Source organism: Momordica charantia (genome assembly GCF_013281855.1).
Source record: "Momordica charantia cultivar OHB3-1 chromosome 2 unlocalized genomic scaffold, Mcharantia_2.0 BLBB01000002.1, whole genome shotgun sequence".
In the NCBI taxonomy this organism is placed as follows: domain Eukaryota; kingdom Viridiplantae; phylum Streptophyta; class Magnoliopsida; order Cucurbitales; family Cucurbitaceae; genus Momordica; species Momordica charantia.
Window position 1 is genome coordinate 7,363,352 of NW_028275160.1, and position 15,039 is coordinate 7,378,390.

Below are 15,039 nucleotides of genomic sequence, written 5' to 3' on the forward strand. Positions count from 1 at the left end.
GTTGGTTAATTATAAATTTAAGGCCAATGTTGTTCATTATTTGTTCCGTTTCCTATTTCTTCCATTAAGAAAAATAGAATTTCGTTTTGTAATGATTTTTTTTTTTGTAAAAAATAATAATAACATTTCATTTCATTTTTTATTTTATATTTAGTTTTTAATATTTATTATGTATTTTACAAGTTAAAAATGATAAATAATATTTTAAACTAAGTTTTGAAAAAAAAAATGGAACAAGAATAATACCAAGAAATTTGATGACAACTTGAGTATAACTATATTGGTTAAGGCACATATGTTCGACCAAAAGGTCTTGAATTCGCACCCTCGTCCCCATATGTTATATCGAAAAAACAAAAAATTTGATATTGTCATTTCTTTTTTTTTTTAAGAAAGATATTGTTATTTCTAAAGTTTATACATAATTTGGAAAATATTTATTAAAAATGAGAAAGGGTAAACATGAACAGTTACCAAATGATCATATTCCTCAAAAAATTGAAACAAGAAACGAGAAACAAGATCATTAGAACCCGTTTGGTAACGTTTCTGTTTTTTGTTTCTCGTTTTTAATCTTTTAAAAACAATTGGGCATTTGACAACTAAATTTTAACTTAATCTTTGAAATAGAAACAATAAATAGTAACTTTACCAAATGGACCCTTATCGATACCTTATGTTCTCCATGCTCTCGTACCTATGTTGTGATGTTGTGATATTTTCAAGAAAGTATGAAATTGGCTCCCGCGGTAAACTATGAAATTCATGATGGAAATATAACTTAAACCTAAAAATTAAAATTAAAAAAAAAAAAGGCGCCCAAAAGTGAGTATAATTTAAATATTAGGACAAAAAAAAGTGGGGAAAAAAAGCTATAGAAGAAGGTGGTGGTGGCTTTGCGATGAAAAATAGAGAGTGGGAAATACGCAAAATCATGCTTTTCACCTTACACGCAAGCATCCCAATATGTATATAATTATATAAAAAAATTCTTTTTATTCTTTGATGAGCTTTTTTTCTAAAAAAAAAATCCAAATTATTTTTCTTTTAGAAATACATTTTAATTTTAAAAGACGGAAAACAATTTGTCATTTAGGGTATGTGAAAAATAATTTCATGTTAATGACATATTTTCGTTGATAAAAGAATTCTAGACGATTTGACACGTCAGTGGAAAAACTTAGCTAAATTTTGAATATATTAGACTGATGACCTGAAAAAAGTATTTTGCATCAGTGTGATGTTCGAACACGCACACTTCAAAGATTAAGTTAAAATTTAGTCCAAGTTAACGTCAAGTTGAACTTAATAAGGTTGCATAGAGATTGCATATATTTATAAGGAGGGGACTCCACCTTTTACAAGAGAGCCTTGAAAAGGGTTCTCTGTATCCAACAACCAACGAATTTATTGCAAAACTTGAGGAATTGTCTGCATCAATAATAATGTGCATCTTGAGGTTGGGCTCAAGCTAAGCTCGCATTTAGGGGGCAAATGAGTTATAGACCATCTCCTTGTTCTCGGCATATCCAAAGTGAAGCCCAAAAAATGGGTTCCCGTGACAACGGTTTCATAACCTCACCTCAAACAAGTTTGTTGAAAATTTTACCATTTTGATCTTTGTGAATAAAGGGAAATAATATTGATAGCTTAGAACTTTGTTGCTAATTTTATTCTAAAAAGAAAAGTAAGACTGAATAGAGCATAAGAAAATAAACGTAAAAATTAAGAAATAAATCGAATTAAAAATGCAAAATTAGAATTTCTTTTTACTCCATGTTTTGCTCATAGAAAAAATGGGTCCCAACTCCCAAAACTCGTTTGTTTTGGTGAATTGATTTCATCAATGTTTTGTTTTTATTTTTAAATTTGTGGTTGAGAGACTGGTAAATATTAGTTTTTAGAGTAGTAAAAAAAGTTAATTATTTGCAACATATGATTTCTTGATAGATGTAACAGGTACACATTTAAAAAGAAAAAAAAAACTATTTCGAGGGCAATTTTCTTTTAAGTACAACAATTTGTTGTAGGTAATTCGAACTCATGATTTTCTGGTCAGAGATAGGTACCAATTACTGAGTTAAGTTCGTATTGATATTTTGAGGGTAATTTTCATTAAGGTGTAATCCAATTCCCTTGAATGATGTTAATAAATGGTATGAATTAAATAATTGGTGGGATTCAGTTGGAACTTATAATCACTCCCCTTAAAAGTGAGGTTGTACGTGAAGAAGATTTAGCTAATCTTGATCAATTGGATCGTTTCTTTGTAAATTTCGATAGAAAACTTTATCTAGTTAAACTCCTACAATCTCATCAATTTCATTCAAATTTATTATTATGTAAGACTCACACCTTTATAATAATTACTTTATAATCATCTTACACTTTTATTATTTCTTTCTTATTTATACTACTAATAAAAAATTATACAACTTGTATTAATTGATGTGATTTTTATTATAAAATATTACAAATTTTTTGTTTAATTGCTTAATTTTAATTTTAATTTGTTATTGTTAATTAATATTAATAAAAATATTAAAATTTAATAATATTTATTATTAAATGTTAGCTGTTCTAATAAAAATTACTTTATTTGATGTTAATTATTTATTATTTGTTAATATTAAATAAATTATTATAATAATAAATGTTTAGAATCAATAAATAGTAAAATAAATAAACAAAATTTATTATTATTTAAATTTAAAAGATTTCACACAATAATATTTTTGTAATTAACTAAAATAAGAAAGAGGCATACAATATAAACAGTTTTACTAAATAATATTAAATGATTTCTGATTTCGATTTCAGAAAATTTATGGTAAACAACCTCAAATGAGTAATATATCTATTTTGATTGCTTTCATTCTGATTCCTTATAAATAAAGGGCCGTGAAAAATTTTTATCGACAATTGACAAAATGTAATAGGTAAAGTTTTTTCCTAGTACAATTATAAGTAGGGCTTTTTATTTTTTATTTTTTAATTTTATTTTTCTTTTGATAAGAATATAAGTTAAAATGTCAAACTTAGTACATAATTTTACTATAATCATTGGGAATGGATGACGACGAAAAGTCAAACAATCTTACAGGTGAGTTAATGCCTAAGTTGACATTAAAACGTTTTTTCATATTCGTTAGATTCATTATATTTTTTATTTTAAAAAAACTAATTATTTCTCGGAGCAATTATCTAAATAGTATTTATACTTAAAAAAATTATCTAAATAGCATAAAATAAATATGTATTTTCAAATATAACATAGAGTTTAAAACTTTACAAAACATTCGAGTCTAACTTAAATGTGACCTAAATGTCAAAAAATTATGCTATATTTTTAAACAATGAAAGGTTGTGACATTTTAAAAAATACATATTAATATTAATTTTGTATCATGGAGTTAAATTTCTCTTATTCACTCCTCGTGAAGATTTTAGTTAGGGGTGTTCACGGGTTGGATTAGGAGAGGTTTTGGAACCAATCAGAATTTTCGAATTGGTCATATATAAGAATTGGGTTTGAATTGGATGGATGGTCAACCGATTTGTATTTTTTTTTTTTAATTATCACAGCGGAGAGTTGAGATGACTAGAATTAACACTAAATAGACAATTAACATTGAAGATAAAGATATTATTACAATCCAACCCAATGTTTGGGTTTTTGAACACTCATGATTTGAGTAACTAATAAACTATAAGATTTAAACTCTCAATTTATAAACTAATAAACTATCTTTGAAAAGTTAAATATAAAAGATCGGCACACCTCCATTATTTTAAATTATTCTTTAATTTTTTATGAAGTTCAACGAATGTAAAGATTTAACACCCAAATTTAATTACTTTGAACTCAAACGATATTTTAAGTTTAGAATTAGGGAGGGGCCGCGCGGACGCAGGCCCCCTCTACCACAAATTATGACGTAGGCTCTGCCACGTTGGACAGACCTTAGGCGAGCACCCCTCCGAAAGTGCAATGGAGGTCACCGGCCCAGGCCATAGGCCTTGTTGATCGCCCAAAGACCCCGTCCAGGTAAGTATGTTTGACGGTGGCCAGTAAATCTCCATTTATAGCCCATGCGCGCATCTCTTCTTCGCAATTCTTCCGATGTGGGTCACACACATACACTTCGGAAAAAGAAGCTCTTAATTTAGTCCTAAATTCATTTAAAATATAGTAGCTAAAAATAATGGTAAAATACATTTTTGATTTTTGAGACTTACAGTAATAGTCCCTCGGACTCGGAAAGTAATAACGAAAATGGCTTAACCTAATAGCTTATTCCGCTGCTGCCACCGCTGGAATCAATGAAGCAAATGATTGACCCATCATATCATCTGAAGAAACGAAAAATAGGAAAAAGTTCGAATTACATTGATTCAATTGGCATTTACCTAATAGGAATATTTCATGTATTAAGGAGGATTCTCCGAATACCTAAAATAGAGATGATCATGGAAAATGTGAAATATTTGATAGGATCCATTTCGGGAACGTAGAATGCCAGAGAAATTCAAATGTTATAACTTGAAGGTAGAACTTTATTTTTATTTAGTCTTTCAATTTAAAAGTTATAATTTCTGGTTATTGAGATTTAAATTTCTATTTTGACTTTATGTTTGAAAAGTATATTTTTGATCTATGAGGTTTGGGCTTAATTTTTATTTGGTCATTGAGTTTAAAACATTATTACTTTTGGTCCTTTTGAGGTTTAAATTTAGTTTTTTTTTATTTGATGTTGGAGTTTCAAAAGTATACTTTTGTTTCGTGAGATTTGAACTTAATTTCTATTGGGTCATTAAATTTAAAAAATCATCACTTTTGGACCTTTGAAATTTGAATTTAATTTCTATTTAGTCTTTAGGTTTCAAAAGTGACACGTTTAATTCTTAAACTTTGAATTTAAGTTTTAATTGGTCCCTAAAATTTGAGTTTGATCTCGTGTTGAATTGAACATTAGTTTGATTCTCCTCAAGGTAGCATTGCCGAGCGGGTGATCCCTATCCTTGAAATGCTCACAAAATGTTGTGGCAATTTGGACTTTTAGGTCATGCGAATGGGGCCAGTCCAGGATCGTATTGTTGCTCTACAAAGACAACAGACGCTCTCAAAGGCCTGATATTCTCCAGATAAAAGTAAGAATATGGTTCATATGGGTCGTTTAACAAAACATGTGTCAATTACAAAAAATGCCTGAGATTCTCTTTTTAATTTTTCCAGGCAATACTCTCTCTTTATTCTCTTGGGACCAAGATCCAAAAAGATCAATCTTGTTGAGAGGTACTGCCCAACCCCCGAAAGAAACAGAGGACTTCATTTAGTGACTCCGCGATCACCCTCTGAACAATCAGAATAAGGTAAAGCTTGAAAAGTATTATTTGGTACAGAGAGACTTTCCGGCAGAACTTGGACTAGACTTTGGTTGGGCAATGGTAAAAGAATGATGATGTATTAGAATGAAATTAACATAGGTTGACTAATTAACGAGAGATCTCTCAAATGACTTAGAGAAGATCATGGATCATGAAATAGGTTAACCTCATCCCTGGTCGTCTATTTGTATGCATTAACTAAACTCAGTCCTGCCAAAGTGAGTATAGCTCAGTAATTGACATATACCTCCAACCAAAAAATTGTGAGTTTGAATCTCCTCCCCAACATATTGTATTAAAGAAAAAAAAAAAACTAAACTCACTCTTTATTCTCTTGGGACCAAGATTCAAACAGATCAATCTTGTTGAGAGGTACTGCCCAACCTCCGAAAGAAACGGAGGACATCACAATTATATGTTAGTTATCACATGTGTTGGGATTGGTAGAGCCAAAACGACGTCATAAAAAACAAGGGAAGCAGACGCTATAGGCAAATGGAGTCGAAAGTGCAGCGCCTCGACGCTGTCCTGATGGGCGCTTGGGCGCTTTTTTCCGTCCGTAGCGCCATAGCACTGTGTCGATGTTTATAAACAGCAGTTTTCCGTTTTAGGATTTTTTTCTAATCGAACTTGGAGTCGTTTCAATCGATTTTCAGAATGTTTTTGTGTCGGTTTGAAGGGAGAGGCTCGAGTATTGGAAGAGGCATTGAGGCTTAATCAAGATCAACATATTCGAGGTAATTAGATCTTGGATTCTTTTGAGTTTTTTATTCCTGTACCTAAGTATTAATTGTGTTCAGATACTTAGAACTCATATGAGTGAAACACTTTTGCATATTGTGGTTGTGTTTCAATATTTTCTATAGAATAGAAAAATTATATATGATCGTTAATTTTCTAAAAACATGGCCATTCTATTTATTCAACTAACGATCAACTCAATTCATGTACCAGAAATTAAAAAAAAAAATCAAAAGAGTTATTTTACCCACAATCAACTCAATTCATGTCCCAATTAGAAGTCAAAATCAAAATAGTTTTTTTTTACCAAGAAACTGGAATAAATAGCTTAGAAACTATCGACAACTAAATTGAAACTGAAGACCAAAAAATAAATATTTCTTTTAAAGTCGGGACCAAATCCAAACTTCATGTTATTACTGAAAAAATAATAATAAATAAATAAAATCCATTTTAAAAAGTAGTCAGCCTAAAACTTCCAAAATGTTCATTTAATTATTTTAATAAAAACTTAGAAGAGTTCAGTTTGTTTTAAATAAGTAAGATTGAAAAATCAAAGTCAAATTAAAAATATTAACCATAACACAACCAAGCTGTGAGTTATGGAGCGAAACGAAATATTTGAGGTGGGAACTGGGAAGGGGCCGCGCGAACGCAGGCCCCCGCTGCCACAAATTATGACGTAGGCTCTGCCGCTTTGGTCAGACCTTAGGCGAGCACACCTCCGAACGTGCAATGGAGGTCACTAACCTAGGCCATAGGTTTTGCTGATCGCCCAGAAACCCCGTCCAGGTAAGTATGTTGTTCTGCGGCCCGTCCATCTGGTTTTATATCACCTCTGCGCCTCCCTTCTTTGAAACCTCACCGATGTGGGACTAATATCTAATATTTCTGTTTGAATATTGGTTACTGCTTCGCTTCTTGAGCAGTAGAGTAGAGTTCCCATTTTCCGTTTCCTTAATAGAATTAAATTAAAGAATTAATAACATTTTCCTGGAAGATATATTTAAATTAAAAATGAAAAAAGACACTGATGCGTGTATGTTCTTTTAAATGTACGTGGGTTGATTTGATACATTTCGACAATGACGAATCACAAAATGTCACGTAACAATGACAAAATTTTATGTCATTAAATTAAGACCAATTAGAACTTCACTGTGTCTTTAAATTAAATTAAAAGATATTAAAAATTCAATAGGCTCAAGTTAGCAAAAACGTTCAAGTTAGCAATAGTTCATTCGGTAAACCCCAAGTTCATGAAATACCTTATAAATAAAGGGTTCATTCACCATCTAATTCATCTTGGAAATGATCAAAATCGTGGATAAATTCTCTCAAAATATCTCTGGGTCGGATTAAGGGAATTTTGTGGACAAATCCAAAAATTCGGATTGGTTAGTTTGTAAACCCAATTGAACCGAAGTGAATGACCAACCCAACCCAATCCTATATTTTTCGAGTTGGTTCAGGTTGGGTCATCGGGTTCCAACGAAGCTTATTTTCTTTACTGTGAATGAGGGCAGGATGGACCAAAATGTTTGAAATCCCTAATCGCTTGAATCAGCTTATTTTATTTGCTGCGAAGGAGGGCAAGATCGGCGAAGAAACTGAAGACAACTTTTGCTTTTCCATCACCAACCTTCCGTCCATAATTTTCTTCGATTGCGACGATCGATGATGGGTTTCGTTCGTACGTTGCGAAGTTCGACGAAAGGGAAAGCGAAGGTGGGGGGAAGGATATGAGTGAGATTGAAGGAGGTGAGAGAAGGGGGGGAGAGAGTGAGATTGAGGGGGGTGAGAAAAGGGTGGAGGGAGATGGGAGAGGAAGGGTAAGGTCAGAGAAGGGGAGGAAGATGAGGGAGATTGAGGGAAGTGAGAGAATACCAAAGGGGGAGAGAGAGAGGCGCAGGAGTGGGGGAAGGAGAAAGGCGGCACAAACCCTAATTTTTAATGTATATATTTTCAAATTTTGTGATTGGTTTGGTTCGGTTCGAGTTGAACCGATCAAAATTCATCTAATCCACAAATCGAACCGAATTTTCAGTTCTCAAAAAATTCAATCAAATTCAAACCGAAAATTTTCATAATCCAATCCAACCTTGAATTTGGTTGGATCAAGATCAATGAAGCCAGAAGGTCGATCAAAGATCAATGAGTCCAAAAGGCCGATCAAGATCAACCAGAAAAACGAGGTTGATCTGCAACAAGCCATCTCAATGTATTTTCTTTCTCATTTTGTTAATTATTGTCCATATATAATCAATAAATTTTCTTTAGTATTATTTGATTAAACGAAGTGTATCAAATTTTAAGAATGCATTTCAATTCAACGAACGCCGACATAAAGGCCAAAGAGTAAATTAGAGAGAGAAACGAATAGGAGATGCACTTTAAAACCGAACAAACATTTTAATTTATAATTAGGCAGGGGCCGCGCGGACGCAGGCCCCCACTACCACAAATTATGACGTAGGCTCTGCCACGTTGGACAGACCTTAGGCGAGCGCCCCTCCGAAGTGCAATGCAGGTCACTAACCTAGGCCATGGGCCTTATTGATCGCCCAAACAACCCCGTCCAGGTAAGTATGTTTGTCGGTGGCCAGTGGATCACGTTTTATAGCCCATGCGCCCAACCCTTCTTTTGAACTCTTCCGATGTGGAACAAATACATGAACTTCGGAACAAAGACGACCTTTGGTTTTTTATGCTTTATTTTTGTTAAAATCCTTTTCTTTTCTCTTAAACAATTTGTTAATTGGAGCGCCACTGGAAGTTATTTGTTATTTATTTATTTAGCAAAGCTGTTCATTTAATCTTAAAGTTCTATAATTTAGTTTTAAAAGCCATCACTTTTAGTTTCATGACATTTAACTTTAGTTTCCATTTGATTCTCAAGTTTCGGAAGTACAGTTTTGATTTTTCAGGTTTGGACATAGTTTCTATTGGGTCATTGAGTTTAAGAAAGAATTACTTTTCATCTTGTGAGATTAAATTTTTCTTCGACTTGGTCATTGAGTTTAAAAAGTGATATGTTTGGTCTTGAAGTTTGAATTAAATTTTAATTGGCATATGAGGTTGAGTTTGGTTTCTAATTGGTCCTAAGTGGAATTTACCATTTGTTGACCTAAGAGAATAATGATGTGGTAGAACATATGTTAACTAGAAAATGAGATATTTCTAAAATGACTTATAAAAGGCCATGGATAATGAAAGAGGTTGACCTCCTGGTCTATCTATTTGTGTGTGTTGGAGGCTAATTATCGCCAAATCGGATTGAGTAGTAACTTGCTTGTCAGAGTGCTAACATTGTCTTGCTGGTACCTCAGACGTCAGCAGCTCTCATATCTTGACCGTTTTCATCGTTTTCAGTATTGAGGATCAAACAATATGCATTAGCTTGACTCACTTTTTTTAAAATATATGGTTGGTGGCTGATAAACTTGGTTGATTGCATGGTAAATTACAACCTTGTCAATTGAAATGTCTGTTGGAGTGGAAAAAAGGAAGAAGAGAAGGGAGAGAAGAAAAGGAAGAGAGAAAAGCACCAGCACAAGAGAATAAAATTATAGGTAACAACAAAGAGCTTTAATATTCTAAACGTAACGCCTTCCAAAAAATTAAGTTAGTCTAACAATTTTTAAAATACTTATTTTCATAAACCTTTCTACTTTGTTTAAAAACCTTAGAATAGTGGACTTAAAAAAAAGGCCATTTTCCGTTTTGTTTAAACGAAGAATAATATACCGAAAACTCGAGTCCATTTACTATAGAAACAAGATTAATTATTTGAAGTGAGAACTGGGAAAGGGCCGCGCGAACGCAGGCCCCCACTGCCACAAATTATGACGTAGGCTCTGCCACTTTGGGCAGACCTTAGGCGGGCACCCCTCCGGAAGTGCAATGGAGGTCACCAACCTAGGCCATGGGCCTTGCTGATCGCCCAATAACCCCGTCCAGGTAAGTATGTTCTTAAGTGGCCCGTCCGTCTGCTTTTATACCCCCTCCGCGCCTCCCTTCTTTGAAGCCTCACCGATGTGGGATTAGTATTAAACTGAAACAAAAGTTCTTATTTTCTATATATAATCATTAAATTTTCTCAAAAAAGGGAAAAATAAACAAACAGAAAGTAGAGAAAGCTAGGAGTGAGAGATTATCTCCTGCTAAATTTTAAGAAATGTTGCAATTTTATCTCCTACTAAGTTTATTCTTGAAGAATTTTTGAAAAAATAGTTTCCTCGAAAGAAAAAAAATTGTTGAAAAAATAGTGTCATGTGTGTACATTGAGTTATAAAATTAATATTTGATATGAAATTGATAAATATTTTTAAAAAATAATAGAGCTTGTTCTTTTTTTTTTTTTAATTTGAAAGTTTTGACAAAGTTATTTAATTGTCAATTTGGTACATTTTAGGGTGTTGGTGCAGTGACAAGAGTTTAAGTGTTGACATTCATGATCCAGCCCTCCTGTGTCAATAAATCAAAAATAAAAGTCGTCATTAAATTTGTATAAAATTTAATTTTCATTAGATCAATGAGTTCTTTGGAGTCTTTTTATTCTTTTTTCTTTCTTTTTGGTAAAATTAGTGAGTGCATTAGTTGAAATTAATAGAGAGTAATAATTGCAACATTTATCTAATTTTATAGTTCAATTAAACGGAATTGAAAGCTTTTAAGTTGAAAATTGATGTAATTTATAGTAAAATCTTGGTTTTCCCTCTAGTTTCTAATATACCAATAATTTATATTATTTTTTAAATTAGACCATGCAAAAACATTATATATATAACAATCCAATAATAACTATAATCTACATGCTTTCCCAACGATGTGAAACATTGAAAAAAAAATTTACCAAAATATTAAGGAGTTGGTAACACGTTCTCATTTATTATTTCAATGAATTAATATGAAACTAAAATTATGTTTGACAAGTATTTACAGTTTATTGTTTCTTATCTTTTATTATAGAAATAATTTGGTAAAAAAAAATTTGTTCCCTCAAAACTTATTTAATTTTGTTCTTTAGAACAAAATATTAATATCTTTCATATTTATTACACATTTTGATGGTAAAATAATGATGTTATTTACATCTTTAAAAAAATTGTAAATGGGACGAGGAACCATATTATTGTTGTGTGCCCAAAAATTTATATTTAATTTCAAGAACGTTTTAAAAAAATGCAGCTACAAACTCTTAATGAGTAAAAAAATTAGAAACAAGAAACAAGTGGTAGAGTAGACATATATACACACTCAACCAAAAATCATAATATATATAACCTATGCCAAAGTATACAAATATATAGTAGCAAGCAAAACAAAAACATCACCAAAGCTTTATATATATATATATATATATATGACCAAAATTATACATTAATTATACATATATTATGATAGTATATATATATTATAACTATACTATGAAACACATGGATATTTGTACTGATTATTTCATAGAGCCTACTACTACTCATAGAGTGAGATGTGATATTGGTGATGGATTTTTGTTTCATCAGTTGGGGATGAGCTTGAAAGGAGGCTTCACAAAAGCTGGAGCTGGATCATACCTTCCATAATCTTTGGTGTTTGCCCTCAGAAGCCTTTCATGGATGTCTTCCATTTCACCCATTCTCTTCCTCCTTCCATCCTGATAATATATATATATATATATCTTTTCAAAACTAATTTCATCTAATCACTTAATCACAATAGTTGATTAGTTATAAGGCCAATCCCGTTAGATTTTTCGTTATCCGCTCGGTGATCTCGATTGCTTCAATATATATAATATGGGTGTTTACGTTACGTTAAAAGATCAATGTAGGTTTGAACTCAATGATATGTTATAGACTTGTTGAACTCGAATAACCTTAGTTTGATCTTAATATGGGTGTTCATGAGTTTCTAGGGCACGAGACGTCGTTTGAAAAGAAAATAAAAATGTTACACAAAAGAAGCTCTTAAGAGTGTGTTTGAGAGTGATGGTAGTATTAATGATTTTGAAAAAAGAGATTTAAGTATAATTGATTTTTCAAAATCATCATTCGAGTGATATTTTAAAAATAAATTTAAAGTGATTTTAAACTGTCTCAAAATCAATTTCTTTATTTGCCAATCATGGAAAAAGGAAGTGATTTTAGCAATGACAAAAGTAATTCACTCTCAATCACACCCTAAATGATTTCATCATGAACTCAAATTTCCTAAATGCCTCCTCTTTTTTTCACATCCCAAACATCCATTTGGATCAAAGAATTATTATTTTTCCCCCTCATAATTTGTTATCATTTCAAAGGACTCAGATACTTTTTTTTAATATGTTTTAACTGTTCCAACTATATTTGAGTCACCCGAAAGGGACCAAATAATTTTAACTCGGGTTCGGCATAAATCGCCGCGGTACTAAATCGGAGAAAAACTCATAAAAACTAAAGAAAATTCAGAAATAATACAAACCTGATGCACAACTCCACCAGTAGCAGCCTGAGGAACCAACTTAGAAGGTCTCCCTGCAAGCAAAGGCACAACACTTCAGAAAAGCAGCAGCCAGAGCCAACCCAAAAGAAGCTTCAACACATTTTTTTAACCTTAAAAGTTAAAAACTTTGCTTTATGACAAAATAAAAAAGAAAAAAACATAACGAGGTTTATGTATTGTCAGAGACCTCAACAGCTCAGTTACCAATGAAAAGAGAGAGGGGAAAAATAAAACAAGCATTATAAGCCATAAAAGTTCTCTCTTCCTTAATTTGCACCACTGACATGCTGCGCATGCAAATAAGATTCTCTCTAATTGTCGAAAAGAACATGTTGGGATAATTGTTTTTTTTTTTTCATTCATTGTTCTTAAGGGAAGATCAGAGTAAAATATTTGTAGATAGATGTGTGAATGGTAGGGTTGAATGGATAAATATATCGATATTTCATATAGCTTGTATAAATATTAACGAAACATAAAAAATTACATATATATAACTTCGTGAAAGAACTTAGGTATTAATTTAATTTTTTTTTTATAAATTTGTTGCTTTTTGAAAATATTTATTGATATCAATTTGAGAAATTGAAACCCCGAGATATTTCAATCAACATCACTGATTTCATCATTTACTTGGGTTTTCTTTCAAAAACATGTACTAGAAAAGTCAGAAAGAAAATAGACCATAACATCATATAAAAAGTAGCTTTCAAAGACGACTTTGCCAAAGATACGCCGGAAGAAAACAACACCTTGAGTTCATGTCATACCCTTGAGAAAATATTGAATATTACCACACTGATTTAGAAGTGAAAAGGCTCAAAATTAAAATATATGGACCTGTACTAAAAACCCAAGCTGAAAATGGACGACGACGACAACACCGACATAAAATTAGTTAGAAAAAAACATTATATATAAAAGGGTCATTTGAAACTTTCAACAAAACGATCTAAAAAAGATTGAAGGACCAACCTGCAGCGAAAGTAGTTGATAAGAGCGAGGTCGAGACGAGGAGGAAGAAGAGGAAGCTGAACTTGTACTTGAGAAACATGGTAGATAACAACCCTAATGATGTTGTATTGTGTGTTTTTCAAAGTTTGGCTTTTTTTCCCTTATTTTTTCTCTCTTGTTCTTCCAAAGAGCATAGACTGGCCTGAATAATGCTTCGTCCTTATGTATGGTTTAAGGGCATTGAATTGGCCAAAGTAATGGGGTCTTATAGATAAAGCTAAAAGTTGGCGAACAAATTATAAAGAATTGACCACAATTGTTGCTTTGATGCTTTTGAGTTTAAAATTCAAATGGAAAAGGCAGAAAGAGACCACTTTTCTTTTGTTGGGGCACTAAGTCTAGCTAACAAGACTAATTGGGTTTTAAGATATATAATATAGCTCCGCTCCACTTGAAATTATCTCATTCCCCTTCAAGGTAATACGAAGAAGAAAAAAAAAGTCAAAATTTTATGCATCGGACAAAATTAATGGTTGGGCTCGTAACACATTTAATATAGATCATCCACGGGTGGTGGCATAGTGGACTTGTGGTCGAGTGGAGTTATTCCTCCTCGATTTGAACCTTGTAGGACGCGTAGCCGGAGCTTCCTCCATTCAGGAACGAGTCATACACGATAGTTATAGTGTTGGGTGGCCGGCCGTCTACTCCAATTAAAAAAATTAAATAGATCTTAAAATGAGTGGATTTTGAATAAAAAAATGATATTTATTTTTAGGACAAAAAATGTAGTGAAAATATGTGTTGAGTGATTAGTTTATAAAGTCGTTCTAAATGATTTATCGTTTTGTTTGTTCTCTCACGAGCGACCATTTCCCCCCTTTTTTTCCTCCTCAAAGCACATTATGAGATTGTGAAAGATAATTTGTACACAAACCTATCACAATTCTAAAACAAAAGGCCAAAATAAATCTCTATTTAAAAAAAAAAAAACTCTCAAACATGTAAATATGGAATATTATATATGTCCATTTAATAACGTTCTCATTCTTATTTCTAGTTTTGGAGAAATATAAGTATTTGGTAACTAATTTTGTTTCTTGTTTCTCACTTTTATAATATAGTTATCCAACATGTTTTTATTAAGAAAAAAAGAAACAAGAAATAATTATGAAATACAATTTTATTTTTCTTTACTAAAAAGAGAAAATAAGAAACAAGATACAAAAATATTACCAAACGCCTTCAATTACTCAAATTTCTATCTAAACATACTAAAAAATCAAAATGATGGTTTAAAACCAAAGTGATCACACCATAGATTAATTAATCATACTCTCTCAAACACTTAAATCCCAAGTTTTATTCAATAACGATCACTGGGATATATCAAAAAGGCAATAATTAGAATCAAAACACAGCTTTTTTTTAACAGAAAGTAAAAACGAGAGTTGAATCATGAGAGCAGTC

General features: G+C 31.8%; 1 protein-coding gene and 4 non-coding genes across 5 annotated transcripts; all 5 read right to left on the reverse strand.

Moving 5' to 3' along the window:
• Positions 1-3,893: 3,893 nt before the first annotated feature.
• LOC148212751 (U1 spliceosomal RNA) lies at positions 3,894-4,056 on the reverse strand. Its single transcript, XR_015789575.1, has one exon. It is a non-coding gene; the product is annotated as a U1 spliceosomal RNA (small nuclear RNA).
• A 2,710-nt stretch (positions 4,057-6,766) lies between these two features.
• On the reverse strand, positions 6,767-6,929 carry LOC148212752 (U1 spliceosomal RNA). Its single transcript, XR_015789528.1, has one exon. It is a non-coding gene; the product is annotated as a U1 spliceosomal RNA (small nuclear RNA).
• Positions 6,930-8,556: 1,627 nt separating this feature from the next.
• Positions 8,557-8,719, reverse strand: LOC148212753 (U1 spliceosomal RNA). Its single transcript, XR_015789511.1, has one exon. It is a non-coding gene; the product is annotated as a U1 spliceosomal RNA (small nuclear RNA).
• A 1,215-nt stretch (positions 8,720-9,934) lies between these two features.
• On the reverse strand, positions 9,935-10,097 carry LOC148212754 (U1 spliceosomal RNA). Its single transcript, XR_015789553.1, has one exon. It is a non-coding gene; the product is annotated as a U1 spliceosomal RNA (small nuclear RNA).
• Positions 10,098-11,461: 1,364 nt separating this feature from the next.
• LOC111015421 (aspartate carbamoyltransferase) lies at positions 11,462-13,965 on the reverse strand. The gene is made up of 3 exons (XM_022290436.2): positions 13,591-13,965; positions 12,595-12,647; positions 11,462-11,785 (listed from the first exon to the last, which is right to left on the reverse strand). Exons 1-3 carry the CDS (start codon positions 13,667-13,669, stop codon positions 11,651-11,653), a joined length of 267 nt encoding a protein of 88 aa, XP_022146128.1. The 5' UTR covers positions 13,670-13,965; the 3' UTR covers positions 11,462-11,650.
• Between the last annotated feature and the right edge of the window lie 1,074 nt (positions 13,966-15,039).